General features: G+C 41.4%; 2 protein-coding genes across 2 annotated transcripts; both read left to right on the forward strand.

Annotated features, from left to right (window-relative positions):
- Window positions 1-617: 617 nt before the first annotated feature.
- On the forward strand, window positions 618-9,967 carry LOC124053678. The gene is made up of 19 exons (XM_046379069.1): window positions 618-752; window positions 826-884; window positions 980-1,040; window positions 1,235-1,389; window positions 1,472-1,536; window positions 1,640-1,733; window positions 2,166-2,429; window positions 3,142-3,435; window positions 3,830-4,081; window positions 4,775-5,089; window positions 5,319-5,449; window positions 5,785-6,001; window positions 6,111-6,266; window positions 7,090-7,280; window positions 7,513-7,664; window positions 7,815-8,072; window positions 8,622-8,775; window positions 9,390-9,516; window positions 9,827-9,967. Exons 1-19 carry the CDS (start codon window positions 721-723, stop codon window positions 9,949-9,951), a joined length of 3,102 nt encoding a protein of 1,033 aa, XP_046235025.1. The 5' UTR covers window positions 618-720; the 3' UTR covers window positions 9,952-9,967.
- A 148-nt stretch (window positions 9,968-10,115) lies between these two features.
- krr1 (KRR1 small subunit processome component homolog) lies at window positions 10,116-17,573 on the forward strand. The gene is made up of 10 exons (XM_046379070.1): window positions 10,116-10,266; window positions 10,890-11,065; window positions 12,227-12,361; window positions 12,509-12,634; window positions 14,018-14,101; window positions 14,706-14,762; window positions 15,766-15,936; window positions 16,472-16,549; window positions 16,821-16,917; window positions 17,032-17,573. The coding sequence occupies exons 1-10, from the start codon at window positions 10,191-10,193 to the stop codon at window positions 17,184-17,186; spliced, it is 1,155 nt and encodes a 384-aa protein (XP_046235026.1). The 5' UTR covers window positions 10,116-10,190; the 3' UTR covers window positions 17,187-17,573.
- The last annotated feature ends 295 nt before the right edge of the window (window positions 17,574-17,868 follow it).

Below are 17,868 nucleotides of genomic sequence, written 5' to 3' on the forward strand. Positions count from 1 at the left end.
TTCTGTCTTTATTCATAGCCAATCTGGGTTGTTACCACCTTTGAGGACTTGCTTCTGGGAATTTTAACAACCTTAGGAGGTATTAAGGAGGCTCATTAGTTGTGACTGTTTAACTAAAAAACTTGTGTGTGTGTCTCTGCCTCTGCCTGCATGTTTTGGCAGACAGATGTAGTCTGAAGATAAAAATAAAGCCTCTACCAGCATCCTGCAGCTTCAGTCAGTCTGCAGCTTCAGCCTTCCAATACCAGTTTCTCCCCCAGCAGATTAAAGGAGGTCTGAAGGATGCAGAGATGGTCCAGCTGAGACTGAGTGCCTTTGGCCCCTTTAAAAGACTTCCATTTAGCTTGCTATATGTGTTACTGTGACTTACTTGTACCTGTACATTAATGTCTGCAGTCATCATGTCAATCATTTGATTTGAAGAGTTAGTACAAAACATACAACTTAAAGAGTGACACCTGAGTGAATTTGTGAAATTTTGAATGGTAATTCCTCATCTCATTTCACATGTTTTTTTTGTTGTTGTTGTTGTTTTTAACTGTTATTTATTTTTTATTTGCTTAATTTACATGAACTAATGTCTCATATGTCCAATCCATGGGAAACAAAAGAATTTCCAGGAAACCGGTGAGTCTGAGCAGGTCAGTGAAGGCAGCACACACCTGTCACTTATTAGGAGTCTGTCATTCCCAGCCAAGCCTTGATTTTAAGAAACACAACATGCTGTCTTTGGCTGGAATTACGAAGAAAATGTAAGAAAATAAGTATCCACAGTTATCTTTATATCTCACTCGAATACAGATTAATGGTCCTTTATATTTTCAGGAGCTCCCTAGAGTTTCTGTTCATCTTACTCACACTGGCTCCGCATACCATATCGTTTGGTGAGTAGCACACTGCACCTGACATTACTGAGTGAAGATAATCTTTGGTTTTGGGATTGTTACATTTGGAGATGAACTAATTGATTTTCCTTTAGGGTGTTGCAACAATATTTCCTTCTCAGTGTGCTGGATGAGCAAGGGTGATGTTCTAGAAAGGTAAACACAAGAAAGACACATTTTTTGACAGTGTAATCTATGTTTCAATATGCCTAAGTGCGTTCACAGTGCTCGCCAAACTTCATTTACGAAAATACAGATTAATAAGGGACCCAGAAAAATATTTCTGAGGTGTCCACAAGGGGTATTGGGAGTATGACCCTTTAAATATTTTTTTCCCCCTGTTCTTTTAGGCAAAATACAAACATATGGTTCAATAATACATCCCTGAAATCCATTGGGAAGGGAGGTAAAGTTACCTCTCTGACGGTGTCCCCAGTAGTAGAAAACAAGCTTACCCTTCAGTATGAAGGCTCCGTTCAGACATGGACTTTTAGAATTACCCCAAGTAAGCAACTTTTTTTAAAATGTATTTTCTATTTTACCCCCTAAGAACTAATAGTTATTAAATCTCAACGTATTTATGTAAGGTACAAAGTTCACTCAAATCAGAGGCCGGCAGAAACCCCAAGAACAACCAACGAGTGCCACGAAGGTACTTCTAGTATTTATCAAACTTCAGTCTGGTACAGATGGATGATCCTGTTAGATTTTTAAACATGGGTCATATTGCATGTTCTCCTTTGTTCTTTCTTCAGCGTTTCCTGGACTTGATGAGTCCCACTGAGGTGTTTGCATGTGAAAGTGGCACATTATTTTTTCACCAGGATGAAAACTTCTTCCTTGCAATTGGTGAGTTCACCTACTTCCTGTGTGTATTTTGTGAGAACAAACATGTAGATCTTCCTTCAGTTTATTAAGTGTGTAGGTCAAGTTAAACTGGGTAGACACTGCAGATCTGACCTGATTCTGGAATTTGAATTGGTTGTACCAGACTAAATCTAGTTCCCTTCTAAGTGTTCTTTCTACCAGATTGGAAGTTGTGGCTAACAGCAACCTCTTTACTTTTGTCCAGAAGTAGGAAAATGTGCTACTGCTAACGTGATCCATCTGTGTAAAACTCTAACCCAGAACAACCCCCTGACCTTAAGTCTAGCACAACCCTAAAATATATCAACCTAAAGTAATTCTCTTTAGCGTCTGTGGTTTAATATGCTTTGCTATTGCTATTTCTGTTTTCATGAACATTTTGCATGACTGAAAGTCCAGTTGATGTCATCCTAGGCTACACAATGAGCTTCCCTGTCAAGCTCACATCCAGGACTTCCTCCATGCTGCTGGTCTCCTGGGTGGAGAGCCCTCCAGCTGTCAGCAACAGCCATGCTACGACCCTGTACCACACTGAACTGGGTTCCTATAAAACTCTCAGTGTGGACACAACCACAAACAACCACTACAGCTTCGCAGCTCTGGACTCCTGCAGCCCCTATGTGGCCTGCGTGGAGATTGCAGGCACTCATTCCTTCACCTGCCTCTCTACTATTACTGGTACGTACTGCTTGTTGAATAGATTAGCACAGATCCAAAAGTTCTTGGCAGGAGAACACAAAGATTGATACATTTAATTTATGGTTCATATAATGATATTTCTCACTAACCTCTTTTAGTACGGAGGTGAATGCAACAAATTTCACATTTGTCACATTTTAAGGGGCAGGTGAGATAAGAATTGTTCATTTCAGATTGGTTCAGTCTGCAGCCACACTGTTTAATGCCATTAAAACCAACATTCTGGACCTTTAATGTGAAGTAACCTTTGTGTAATTTGTAGTTGGTGAACTAACACAGGCTAAACCACCAGGATGCCCACAGTGTCGAATCCACTGAGAATTTTTATGAACACTGTAATTGTGGTTTTATGGCTGAAAGATCTTTATAAGGTGGTACTGTGCACTACCAGCTTAGCACCAAATGTCAGACACAGACACAGTTAGCGATTATCTGGTGAATGTAGTTGCACGTGAAGCATTTGAAAGAGCTTAAAGGAGACTGACTGGTCTTATATTCATCAAGAGGTCAGAGACTTGACTCCTAGTGGTAATTCTGGTTGGAAACAAGCAACTTTCGTGGTTCAGTTTCCCATACTTAACAGGTGATAAATGTAATGTTGGATTTACATCTTGTTTCCATTATCCTAAAGTGGCCCATTCATGACGGTAGAAGATGCTTTGCTAGTTGTTTGTTATCCTTTTTCCACCAGAACCAGACGCTCCCAAGGACTTTGAGGTGACGTCATGGAACAGCAGTAGCATATCTTTGGCCTGGGACTGCCCTGAGAACAGCAAGTTCTCGCTCTTCCTCCTCACCGCCTTCTACCTCAATGGAACAGACCACGTCACAGAGGAGGTGCCCTTATGGCACAAGAGCAACAACTTTGCGTTCACCTTGTCTGACCTGCAGCCTTGCAGCAAGGTTAAGTTTGGCCTGCAGACCGTTTGCCAGGCAGGGATAGAGACCCACTACAGCACGATGGTCCTGAATGATGGAAACTCCTGTAAGTCCTGACTCAATGAGCCATCTCTGTGTCTGTCCATTTGAATCCATTATAGACCAGTGTATTGAGTTGATACTCAACTTAAATGTGTGTCTGTCTCTGTATTTGAGAGAATACAACACAAACTATGAAGATGATAAATATATTTTTTCTCTCTCTCTGGTGTAGAGCTCCTTTTTTCCTTCCATTTGTGCTATTTCTGATTTTCACATCGAGAAAAGTGCATTCATGAGTTACAAAAAAATGTAGAAAATGTAGAAATTCACAGTAACAAACCTGCTTAACTCACTCGAGTTTGCTGATCTCTGAATTGAAAGCTTTCTGTGTTTGTACTTGTGAAGAGTCCTTTAGAAAAGCCTCCCATGCTTAATACGATCTCCTCTCTGCTCCTCAGTTCACTCCAGCATCGAGGCCTTGTGTCAGACATCATTTGGCTCCGATAACTACACCCTGAGCTGGGATGTGAGGAACACCTCGTCCATCTCCATGTTCAGAGTCTACCACGAGGGGACACTGCAGGGTACCACGCTCATCACCAACTTCACTGTGGGGGGCCTGGTGTCATGCCAACAGTACCAAGCCAAGGTGGAGGCGCTGTGTGGAGATGGTGTGCTCATGAGTGTGAAGACATTCACAGCACATACAGGTAATGTAGAAAGTGATGAGAGCACTGACCTTAGGACATGCTGCTGTTAATAAACACCATCTCATTACTCTGTTACAATACAGCTGGACAAAACGCTGCGAAAGCTGAACCTGCAGTAAAATGTTTTTCTTCATTGCCTTCCCTTCAGTCCCAAGGAAGATTAACTTTGTGAGGTATCTACCAACTGAGGAGTGTTGACGGGCACAGCGAACAAGGGCAGACTTTGCATTACGAGGCTGTTAGATTGGCAGTTGAAATCTTAAAGGAAGTCATTTAGCATTGATCATTTCCTTCCAAAGAATAAATCATACTTGGCATGAAATATACCTGCAATTAATCTAATATTCCGATACAAAATAAATAACTGAGTAACACTGCTACTTCAGCATAAGATAATCTGGAGGACAGATAAAAGAATGAGGGGGAAAAGGGCAGCTGCCTTAAAGAACCCATGTGATATTCAGTCAAAGTGTGCTTTGTGTTTACCTGCCTCCTTACTGGTCCTTTGTCACATCAAACCCTGCTCACTGACTGTGGAGGTCACCCTTCCATCCATCTCCACTTGATCCTCTCTAATTGACTGACACGTGCATATATTGGCACAGGACAAATCACGTTATTGCCTTAACAGCGAGTGAACTGTATAAAGAGTGTATATCTTAGTCTATATGCATGCATACTGTGTTTTTCCAGGACCTCGTGGTGTGTCTGGGCTCAGATATCGCTCTAACGACTCCACCGCCCTGTGGCAGTCCAGGACCTCCTACCACCCAGCGGTGGCCTTTTTGTATGAACTTTCTCTGCAGAACGGCACCCAACTACAGAGCAGCCGTGTGACAGACTCAGAGCTGCATCTCCCAGGGCTGGAGGAAGGGAAGACCTATGTCCTCGATGTGTGGGAGGAATGTGACGGTCAGTGGGAGTCGGAACATTCTCATGTGCACTTTGAGGGATCTAATTCATCCATGGAGTTCCTCTTGAGGGCAGTTGGACCTGCTCTGAACCAAGGTCAGTCTGACTTTTGTAGGTGTGTGGTGTTTTAGGTGTGACTGTCACTGGTTACATTTGGCAATCCACCAAATTTTGTGATGGTCTTAAATAACAGCCTGCTATTCTGATGTATTCTAAGTACAGTGAGTACTCAGTGTAGACCTAAATCTGATTATGATATATATTTGATTTAGTTGTTATTTATCTTTTAATTATAAACCCACCCCACTGTGTTTCCATTCTGTAGCTTCTGTAGATCTGGAGTTCGACATTTCCAGCATGGGTCTCACAATGGTCGTGCCCTGGTCTGTGCCCGAGGATCTCCAGGATAATGCACTAGAACCAAGAGCTGCAATGGAGAAGATTTTCAAAGATAAGGTTAGAGAAAATCGTTTACATCAGTGATCATGGACCGCATGGTCAAGTTTTCATCCTAACTGAAGACAGTGCTTCCTAAAAGCCCCTGTGTTTCTGCATGAATTTGAGATCAAGTTGTTGTTGACGACACATAGAATGGAGGTCACAAAGAATTCTTCACTTCGCTTTGCAATTAAATTTTAATTTCAGTTCAGTTCAATTTATTTTTATAATGCCAAATCACAGAGAGAGAGAGAGAGAGAGAGAGAGAGAGAGAGAGAACGAGGGAGAGAGAAGTTTTTTTTAATAAGTTTTAAATGAGTTTTATAACTTATTTGTTTGTGTGTGTCCTTCAGCTGCAGTATTTGTTGAAAGACTTTGATCAGCCAGCCCGCATTGAGTTGGCCACCTTTGAACCTGCAGACGAGCCAGACAAAACAGAGATTCTGTTTGTGTCTTTTGATGCATCTGAAACTGAAGATGTGCTGCTGCCGGTTGAAGATCAGATGGATTACATTCGCTCCCTGAATGAAACTGACATCACTGTTAAGGATGGGGTCATTTACTGGGATGGTAGGCAATGGTGAAAAACCAACTCAGCCCTTTCAAGTTTTTCACAGAGTTCAGACTAAAAATCATCCGTTTGCTGGGATTTAGCGTTTTCACTTTAACTGTTTGTCAGGGCCAGATCTGTGCGCCTTGTCCGAGCAGACTGTGTGTCCTCGTTATTCCCTTTGCATCAACACTCTGGGCTCCTACACCTGTGTGTGCCAACATGGCTACTACGACGTGAGCTCCTTCATCGAGCCTCCTGTGGTTTCACATCCATTCTGCAACGGTAAACCTTGTTACATATCTTCATTCAGTGAAACCCGTGTTGGCTTTTCACAGGTTAAAGTTCTGTTTTAGTGGTCTCATGTGGTCAAAATAAGAACATGTCTATTAATGCAGTGCATATGCATCTCAGAATTATGATGATGTTTTGTAATGAGCACTGTCAAAGCTAGCCAGATTTATAGGATGTAGAAGTTTCATATTTTATTGTTACTTGTGGCCCAGAAATGAGGGTTGATTGGTTGCGACTGCTATCGGTCAAGAAAATACATTAACATTGCTCTTTTATATCATTAACATCTTCTTAACAGATAATTCAGAAATGACCACCAAGTAAGAGAGTGCATGAGGGTTCCATAAAACTGCTCTCTTATGGGCCTGCAATATTCTTATTATATTATATTGTTATTTTGGGGGAAATCAAAGTTTGATAGCAACAGAGAGAGGAATCACATGTAGCAATGCTCCTCAGCTGGACATGAGCTTGAAGCTAGAAAACCATTCCCTGAAATACTCTTAGCCTTCTGAATCATTCACACTGACTCCGATCACCATTTGTCAAGCCCTCACAAAACACAATGGAAGATGATTTAGCTCCAACAATGCTAAAATCTCTTGCTTTCAAGCATTCCAAGCAGACAAGTGTTTCTTCATAAAGCTGGGGCGGAAGTTTGCCAGCAGTAAACGTTGACATCATGTTTTGAAAATGAGGATTTGGAGGTTTTGCCTGTCCTCTAGTGGACAAACATTTCTTCTGTTTTGTCAGTCTGCAACATGTGGGATTCTGGTTTTTCACTGCTTTGGTTCTGGTCCTCGTTCTGAAACAGAAAAGGGCCTTTTCAGCCAGTGTCTGGATACGCTGGTGACTGGTGGAATAGCAAAACCCTACCTGACCTCTTACATGGGAGGGAAATTTGATGTGATGCTGAACGATGGGCGGTGCACCTCGAATGAGACGGAGAAGTTCTACTACTTCCGTGCCTCACGAAAAGTCTCTGAGTGTGGGACTGAGAGGCGGGTGAGTTACTTTTTAAACCTGCTGCGACTTTTGTTTTTACAACCACCAAATCTTATAGCTAGTAAAGAGACAAAAGGAGGGGACTGTCACTGGTCTCACATTGGAATCTTCATATAATCAATGTTCAAGTTTATACCTGCATAATTATTATCTTTACAGGCTTCTTAATAAATACACCTCACCTTTATATTAATTGTATGAGTTTAGTATATGTGTGTATGTATGTGTTCAGGTGAACAAAACCCACATCGAGTTCCGAAACTCTCTGACCGTGACCTTGAGCAAAGAGCAAACCATCAGCCGACGGGATCTAAAAGTCGTGTGGAAGTGTGTCTACCCACGACATTATTTTCGCAACACTCTTGTCAGTTTGGATATGGAGTGGTGAGACGGACATCTTCATATTTTGTTTCAGTGCCTCTCTGGCCTTTGGCTCTTGATTCTTTAGTGGCGAATGTCAGAACTCAAAAAAGAAGACACTGTTAAATAATGACAGACAGAAACATTGATGCACAAATCTTTCTTTTGCTGTAGGCTCTCCATCCTCTCTTTGGAAGAGTTCAACTCATCACTGCAGCTTGGGCTGACCATGACCCTGTACACCGATGTGTCATACACCTACAGCTACAGGGATGCCATAACCCTGGAGCCTGAGGACATCTTATTCTTGGAAGTGGCCCTGCAGACCAACAACTCTTTTGTGTCAGGTGTGCTCCTGCAGGTGGAGTCATGCTGGGCCACTGAGAGCCCTGACCCACAGGACGCAGTCCAGGGTGTTCTGCTTCAGGATGGGTAGGTGAAAATGTGGCTGTACTGGAGTGAGGTATTGGTGACATTTCTTGATGCAGTTGAACGTTAAGATTAAAATTGGTCGCTTTAGTTCACGTGCTCTTTCACTGAGCTTGACGGCATGCTTAGGCCTGTTTTGAATGCATCATAAAATTCACAGATTCACTTCCATTCATGATTGCTGGTCCCTTTGATGCATACCTCCAAAGCCTGTTTGTTTCAGCCTGTTTCTTCTGAATGTAGCTCCATACGCAGATTGTTTTTGGGAAGTTTATTTTTCAGCAAAGGAGGATATTCCATCTTAGAAATGTTTGCTTAGATTATATAATGTTGTGGGAGAAAACTGATAACACTGATGGTGTAGCTTCGAGCCTTGCGCCTTCAACTTATCTAACCCAATAACTAAGATGAAGATTAAACAGAATAAGCTATAAGGTGATAGCCAAAGCTCAAGCAAAAGTTTTAAGTTCCTTTACTGTGTGGAATATATTTCACCTGCTTTAGTTGCGTTGGGTGAGAGTGATAGTGAATGTTCTGCTCTCGTATCCCCAGCTGTCCTGTTGACAACACGTTCCACTGGCTCTCTGTTAACGGCGCAGCGCAGAACAGCAGATTTTCCTTTCAGATGTTCACCATGCCCAAAGGGCTGCCCATCTACATGCACTGCCTGGCCAACATATGTGCACACGATGAAAACTGTGTAAAGGTAAACTGAAGGGTGGTTTCAAGGCTGTGATAGACGCGCAATCACCTGTTAACCTATTTTCAGCTCTTCCTGCCACCAGTCTGTGCTAGCTACTCGTCATTGCAGTACTGGTGATCTTCCCTGGGCTGTGATGTTGCCCAGAAGGCTTGTGGATGTAAGACCTACGGTCAAGCAGTCTGGAGGTTCCTAGTTATGGTCAAATTCATGTGAGGCTGGCTCAAGGGGTGTAGTTGTGCATATACACAGGCGTATGGTATACATCCATCTCTGGGCAGAAGGATTTACTGTATACCTACCCAGAAACAGCCACAAATATGCATCAGTGCAAGTTAAAGACTGCAGCCAATCGTATCAAAGTCTTTCAAGTACTCTGAGTGTGTTAACTACACATGGGGGACTTTTATTTCCTGACTTGAGGCTTCAAGTCAACTTAAATTATTACACATTAGATTGACATTGGAATTAACATTTTACTGTTATAATGAAGTTATGTGACTTGTTTTACAGGTTCCTGTAGGGTACCTATAACAGTGCTGATCATGTGATTTATTTTTTTTTATTAGAAATCTTTAAATAAATGTAAAAAAGTGAAAAGCTCCACAATTTTGTAACAGAACTGCACCAGCCCGCAGCGCAGCAAGAGGTCAGTGAACCAGATGGACAGAAAGGGGAAACGAGCTGCCGTCGTGTCTGCTGGACCTCTGGTGGTCAACAAGAGGGTGAAGTCAGAATTTTCTTACTGTGAGTTGATGTCAAGAAAACTGACAAGGTGCTCAGTCCAGCATCACAAGTCCTTACTGCAACTGTTACAATCTGCATCATTGCTTCAAATAATGTTATTTCTAGCATTTTTAAGCAAACATTTACTGACTTCTGTGCATTTTGATTGTTTTATGCATTAGTTTGAACTGAGTAACATACTGTACACTGATGAAAAACACAATATCTGTTTTGTTTGACCTTTATTGGTTTTGTACAGTTCAAGGTGAGGACTATCTGTTCATTCTGAATGCAGTGTTAATAAAATAACTTGTGTCCACCTCTTTTGCAGGGGTAGAGCCCATGACCATGATCTCCATTGTTGCTGGATCAATAGGTTTTTTGGGAGTAACTGTACTCTTAGTGAGTGCAACCAAAGCAATCATGACTTACTATGAACGCCTACATCGAAAATAAAATGTTTAGAAAACCATCTGTGCGTGTGCTTTGTTAATCATGCGGGCAAAGAGGATACAGTAACTGGTGAAGGTGAGAAAATAATCTTGAAATGGGGAACTGTTCAATTCAATTGAATTCAATTCCGGTCCAGTATGTAGCGGTAACGTTCAAATAAGCTGGTTTAACAACCGCCATTAAAACTGAGGGGGGAAACAGTAGAAGAAGAGTCGCTACATCACTTCCGCTTCTGCTCAACAATGGCGTCCTCCGCGACGGGAGACGGCGTGAGTGAAGTGCAAGTAGGGAAAAAATCTCAAAAGACTAAAAACCAGGGTATGTTGTTGACGTGACCGAGTTCATTACTGTTAATTGAGCCCAACCTATCTATTAGCTGTGAAGGACAGATCATTTTTTAATGATGTTTGGCGTGTTTACGTGTCGGATGCTAGGCATGCATAAACTAGCTGTAAGCTAGCATGTGAGTTGTCGTGTGTTGTAAACATTTATTGTTTTATTAAAAGCGCTGACCTCGAGTTCACATGAAAACAACACGAAGTGCATGTTTAAACTGTCAAATATTTTTGCAAACATTCATACTGTTTTATATTACTCGTCTTTTTCTAAAGTTGCTGAGGAAGATAGTACATACAGAATAATTTTGCTTGCCTCTTTTGATGTTTCTCTGTGCGTCTTTGTCAGAAAGCTTTAGTACATTGTAGTCCAAATAGCCTGTTGAGTGCCATACAGACAGACACTAGCGTCCTACAGCTACAGCTTCATTCCAAAAAACAATCAAAACACAGCAGGGTGATGCATTCTAAGACCTGTAAGTTGGTGCACCGGACATGTTCATAGACGTGTTCCCTTCATGTTTGTGTGCCTGATATGGTTTTAATACTGTATAGAAATAAAATACAGGTCCTAAATTTTCCATTCTTCTCATGTCTGTCATGCAGTGGATGAATCTGAACTCCTGACTGTTCCTGATGGATGGAAAGAGCCCACGTTCTCCAGAGATGACAACCCTCGTGGTCTGCTGGAGGAGAGCAGCTTCGCCACCCTCTTCCCCAAATACAGAGAAGCCTATCTGAAAGAGTGCTGGCCGCTTGTAGAGAAGGCCTTAGGAGAGGCAGTGAGTTCACTGATTTTAGTCTAGTTTTCCTCACTGAAAATTTTCTCTTGTTTGTGTGTTTTAAATGTTTATGTAAGCACTCTAAGGCTACAGCTGTTGCTGATTTTGATGTGGATAGTTAAGGGTTCATTTTGATGCTGCTGCTTGTGGACAGTGGGACACATTTAGTCCATAAATCTGTTCCTGTTTTCCTTCCTTCTGGCAGAAACATAACTTAAATGCAAGGTGATGCATATCAGTGCAACAGAACAAGCAACTACATTAACTACTGAGTAGAGTCATTTTGTGTGGTGAAGGATGCAGTTAAAATTGGACCTAGTTCATTTGTCCATCTGTACATCTTTCACGTTTTCTTTTTATTCATTGACATTACAATATGTTTCCTCATGTTCCCCAAGTTCTTACCATGAACATCTGTGAGTAAATGTTTCGTTTTTAGTTCGATAAATCACATGAATTAAATGATCACTTAATGTTCTCCAAAAACTTAAACTTTATTTCGTCAGTATATTTTTTACATACACCGAAATTCTTTCTCTGCATTTAACCTATCACTGATTGAACCCACACACACACACAACATGCAGTAAAACACACATGTGCAGTGGGCTGCCAGTTCAGGTGCCCAGGGAGCAATTGGCAGGGACTAAGTGCCTTGCTCAAGGGTATATCAGCTGACTAATTGATCAGTTACTCCACCTCACCCAAATTTTTCCTGCCAGTCCGGGGTCTAATCGAACCAGCGACCCTCTGGTCACAAGCCGCTTTTCAAGCCTCTAGGCAACAGCTGCCCACTGAATTACTTCTCATGGGTTAATACTTTTAGAAATACTGTTGCTGCACAGTGGTGCATGTGAGATGGAAATATTCATTGTGATCAAGTTATCACTGTGGATTACACATCGAAACCAACTGTTAAAAGTAATATTTACCTTTTTTTTTTTTTTTTTTTTTTTTTTATTTTTTAAAACTTGTGTATGTGACCCAAAATGTCAGTATGCTCCTGGAAATAACCTTGAACCTGACTGAATTACTTCAACACCTTCAAGCCTCCACAGGTTGAAATGCAGACCTGTTCTGTGCATTATAAAAAATGTAATTTTTCATTGCATCTCAAGTGGAATTCCCATCGTGTGTAACATGGATTTTTATTCTTCCCAGCATATCAAAGCCTCTCTGGACCTGATCGAGGGAAGCATGACAGTTTGCACCACTAAAAAAACATTTGACCCTTACGCCATCATAAGAGCCAGAGATCTCATCAAGCTACTGGCCAGGAGTGTCCCTTTCGAACAGGTATAGATGACTGTGCTCACATATAGTCCTGTTTATCCTCTTTCCTGAAGTTGACTCCTGTTGTTTTGACTGATTCCTGGTGACAGAGTGTTTGCTTGTTTCGCTTCCCTGCTCATGCTGTGTTTTATTTTTTTTTTTTGTCTCCAGGCTGTGCGGGTATTGCAGGATGACATGGCGTGTGACATCATCAAAATTGGTACCCTGGTGAGGAACAGAGAGCGGTTTGTCAAGCGAAGACAGAGACTGATTGGCCCCAAGGGCTCCACCCTTAAAGTGAGTCCCACACCAGATACATCCCATAGCAGGCAGGAACCAGCAGTTAGCCCAGAGATACACTATATGGACAAAAGAATTGGGAGTCCTGAGCATGACATCAACAGGGACCTTAATGACGCTGCATTTTAAATACATAGGAAAGGCCTCCCACAAGTTTTGGTGTGTGCCTGTGAGATTGTTTGCCCATTCATGCAGTAGAGCATTTATGAGGTCAGACACTGGTATTGGGTGAAAAGGCCTGGCTCACAATCTCCGTTTCAGTTCATCCCAAAGGTGGGTTGAGGTCAGGGCTCTGTGTGGGCCAGTCAAGTTCTTCCACACCAAACTCATCCAGCCATGTCTTTATGGACTTTGCTTTGTGCACTGGGACACAGTCATGCTAAAATAGAAAAGGGCCTTCATCAAACTGTTACCACAAGCATAGCATTGTCCAAAATGTTTTGCGAAGCTGAAGCATTAAAATTTCTCTTCACTGGAAGTAAGAGGCCTTGCCAAACCCATGAAAAACAGCCCCACACCATCATCCCTTCTCCATCAAACTTCACAGTTAGCACAATGCAGTCAGATGTTCTCTGCCAAATCCAGACTCACCCATCATACTGCTATACAGAGAAGTGTGATTCATCACTCCGCAGAACACGTTTCCACTGCCATTGACATTGACATGACATTGTACTTGGTGATGTGAGGTCTGCATGCAGCTGCTAGGTCATGGAAACCCAATCCATCCAACTCTTGCTGTACTGATATTAATGCCAGTGGAAGTTGGGAACTCTTCAGCTACGGAATCAGCAGAGCGTTGGTGACTTTTACGCACCATGCGCCTCAGCACTTGGTGATCTTGCTCTGTGACTATACGTGGTCTTGCACTTTGTGGCTGAGTTGCTGCTGTTCCTAAATGCTTCCATTTTAGAACAATACCACTTACAGTTGACTGTGGAATATATAGCAGGGATGAAATTTCACAAACTGACTTATTGCAAAGGTGGCATCCTATCACAGTACTACGCTTGAATTCGCTAAACTCTTCAGAATGGCCCATGTTTTTCACAAATGTTTGTAAATGCACACTGCATGGCTAGGTGCTTGATTTTATACACCTGTGATAATGGGTCCAGTTGAAATGTCAGAATTCATTAATAAATAAAGGGATATGTCCCAATACCTTTGTCCATAGAATGTGCTGCTTTCTTTTCGCTATTGACAACTGATAAAAATGATTGACTGTTACTGTCCCTAGGTGGCAATACTGGTTCTAATCAGCCACAGCATCTGAGTATTGTATCACTGGAACAATATGTATAACAACACTGTTCATATATCATTTCTTTTGAAGTCACATTAAATATTTGGCTTTGTTTTTCTGTCCACTTTCTCCAGGCATTAGAAATGCTAACCAACTGCTATGTGATGGTGCAGGGCAACACGGTGTCGGCCCTGGGGCCCTTCAATGGCCTGAAGGAGGTGAGAACTTCAATGTGTCTGAGTTTGCTGTTTGTGTGCTAACTCTCAACAGCATCCCAACATAAAGGATACTTTCAAAGTTGAGCGCACTCATCTCTGTACTGTGTGTGTGTGTGTGTTGTCTGTATCCTGTGCTGAGGTGTGAAAATCCCTTCAGGTTTCATTAGACTCTGCTGAGCTCAGATAGAGCTGAGATGAAAATCCCTGTTGGGAAATCTGGATGGTTGCAGTAATAAATAGTTGAAGGATCGAGCAAAGAAAAATAGAATTATCAGTAGAGATAGCACAAAGAAAATGTACAAAATATATGAATTAAAGAATGTGAAGTAATTTAAGTATTTGTTTCACAGTTGGTTTTATTTTGAATTCATTTATTTATTCCCTTTTCAGTAGTCAGTTTCTAGGTAATGTCTGTAATTATAAAGTAGTATTTTGCATTAAGGAAGTAAGTAGATTCTTAATATATTTCTTTACATTTTTTCTTTATCAAAATTTCTTTTTCGAATATCGGCACATCTTGTTTCAACCTGAATACTTAAATCAGAATAAAATAAAAAGAAAAGAACAGGTAACAAAGCAGTTTTTTCATGTCTCTGTTGTTTAGGTACGCAAAGTGGTGATGGACACGATGAAGAACATTCACCCCATCTACAACATCAAGGTACGTTCAGACAGCCGACAGAAACCTGGCTGATTAGGCAGCTTTCTGTCAGATCACAGTAACACAAGTAACAGAACTGGATAGAGTGAGATGTTTGGACAGACTGCATTCATGCCCAGTGAAGATGTTTTTCCATCCTTGTTCTCGATCTCCTGACTGAAACAAATCTCTCTGGGTTTGTGTGCCAAGGCTGGCTCAACCTGGAGCTGAGGGCATGAAGGAGTCACAGACGCTCTGCAGCATTGACTCTTTATAGTTGGACTGTCCCAAACAACACAAACCTGTCTTAATCGAACATCATTTTGGAGCAGTCATCACTCCTGACTTTTTAAATATATGTAATGGCAAATGTAGGAATACTGGTCTTGGGAACAGATACTGAATATGTATTATGAACAGCAGATTTGGTCCTTACTGCAGGCATTTTCCTACATCCAACCACTTCGCTTGTGTGGACCTATGTTTTATTTGTACTGTTGTAACTACTGTTCATCTGGTGTTGGGTAGTTGGTAAAAACATTAATTTAGAAGAGGTTTTGTGATCAGTATTTGGACACAAATAGTAACTGTTTAAATTTGTCAATGGGACCTCTGCCTACCACATGCACATACCACATGTCTAAATGAATGGAGAGAGGGACCCAAAACTCCACTCGTGATGGTCACTGGGACATAAAAAAAAATAACACAGTATCACCAGTCAAACCAAATCAAAGACAGCTTGAAATGTTTGCGCAAAAATAAGGCCAAGATAAGGCTTAAAACACTGTCGTTTTCCTAAAGGTTCCACTTTGCGTGTGCAAGATTTCATGACGCCGACTACTTTAACGACTCGGTCCACAGTGCCTGACGCCATTAGTGAATATAAGCTAGCACATATCCTGTACTTGAATGTGATATTTTCCTCTTCCATGCTTATTCAAAGTACATCTTGCATACATTTTTATTGCATTTACTCCACCCACAACACTGTCCCATATTCTCTGACGGCTGGAACCATCAGACACTGATGATCAAACGGGAGCTGTCCAAAGACCCTGAACTGCGGATGCAGAGCTGGGAACGCTTCCTGCCCAAGTTCCGCCACAAGAACCTGGCCAAGCGCAGGGAGCCCAAGAAGAAGAGTGTGAAGAAGGAGTACACACCTTTCCCTCCATCTCAACCAGAGAGCACGGTTAGAAGTTTGCTTGGAAACATGTTTATTTTAACATTTGTGGTTGAATAACCGCCTCTTTCTGGTCTGTTGCGAACGTGCATGTAGCATGTGTACACCTTTACTCATACAGCCTTGTACAGCTGTTCTACAGGTCTTCATGTAAACTAACAGAAAACTCTAGAGGAATGTTTTCCCAATGTTTGAAAACTGAGACAAAGTTTTCATATTCCAGTTTTATTTTCTATAAACAACATAAGCTAAAAGCCTATCCGACCAGAACACAAAGAAAGGATGGACATAATTAACAGTTATTTGTCTTTGCGATAATCAGTGAATGATTGAAACCACAGATAAACTGGTTTAGTGTGATCGTTCAGTAGTGGAAACTATGGAGGTCTTTGTGCTGAATCACTTTGTACCTTCAGTTAAGTTTTTAGCAAGTTTGCGTTCTAGTCAAGCCTTTGTCATCAGATGCCTCCAGATCCAGCTTTGAGGACCTTTTAGATGGTCAGTATTTTAACATTGCTTTTAACTCTGTGGATCATCTTTGTAGGTTGACAAAGAGCTGGCCACAGGAGAATTTTTCCTCCGTGAGAGTGTGAAAAAGAGGAAGAAGATGGAAGAGATCAAGGTGAGCACTGAGTGGATCAACCCCCTGCTGGGCTGCATTACGCTCGTTCACAGTGATGAAACCGAGATGTCTTCATTCACATTTTGCCCTTTTTTCCCTTATTCCCTTATTTTCATCATACTTTCAGTGAAGAGCACCTAGTTTAGCATGATGTAATTGCAGTTGGCATTTAAAAGTCTTAATCTGCAGAATCAATCAAAAATACTGTAGAAATTCAACCTATTAGGACGTGGAAGTGCTGCAGCATATTCTGATTGTTCCTCTTTTTCAGGTCAAACAAGCAGAGGCGCTGACCAAGAAGCAAGAAGAACGAAACAAAGCTTTCATTCCTCCTAAAGAGAAGCCTTTAATGAAGAAAACCACTAAAGGTAGAAATAAAGGAACAAGCCACATGAGAGCAAAGCAAACATGTCTGAAACCTTGCACTGTAACAGTGGAACTAATCTACCTTCCCCTCCCTGTTGACATTGTGTCTGTCGCAGGTCCCACAGAAGGAAAGCTGGATATCGAGGCCATTAAAGAGAAAGTGAAAAAAGCCAAAACCAAGAAACTGGGTGCTCCAGCAGTGAACCCAACTCCTCCCACCAGCAGTACCAATGACAAGAAGAAAAAGAACAAAACAAAAAACAAAGGCTAACCACAGTTTGACTCCACCTTTGTTGTAATGTGTACCATGTGATATGGCGTTTGATGGGCAGCCCTGGTGGACAGAGTAAGGACGCTGTAAGGACAGGAAAACGTGACATCGCATGTACAGTTTGTGTGAACTTGGATCAAAATGTATTCAATCACAAACTATCATGGACGGTTTTTGCTGAACTACTTTTGTTGTGAGGATTTCCATCAATGAGTGATGTCGTGCATTTCCCTCGTGTCTGCCTTGTATGTCTTCTGCTAACTATTGTCCAAACTTTCTATGAGTATTTCTACTTTCAGAATGTATTTCTCACCCTCCTTAGAAGACATTAATCAGATGGAAATATAAAATTAAAAGATTTTTTTCTTTTTATATCAACCTTCTTAATTTGTAGTTTGCCTTAATTCTTTCTGGTTGTGAAAATATTTTCCTAGCCGCTTTATTGCGAGAGGTACAGTACAGAGGGACTTGAGGACAAAGATTTATAGGCCACCTAATCCCATTTTGCATAACTGTACCTTTTTAATTTTGAAGAACAATTAATTGATTTTCTTTTTCTCTTTTTTCAACTGCAAGTGCAGCAAGCTGTAAATCACCTGATGAAGTTGATATGGTGAGCAATTGTAGTTATCCATACAGAGAGCGAAGGATTGTCGAGTTTTGTTCTTCAGCTAGTTGCTAA

The sequence above is a fragment of the Scatophagus argus genome, chromosome 22, assembly GCF_020382885.2.
Source record: "Scatophagus argus isolate fScaArg1 chromosome 22, fScaArg1.pri, whole genome shotgun sequence".
Classification (NCBI taxonomy): domain Eukaryota; kingdom Metazoa; phylum Chordata; class Actinopteri; family Scatophagidae; genus Scatophagus; species Scatophagus argus.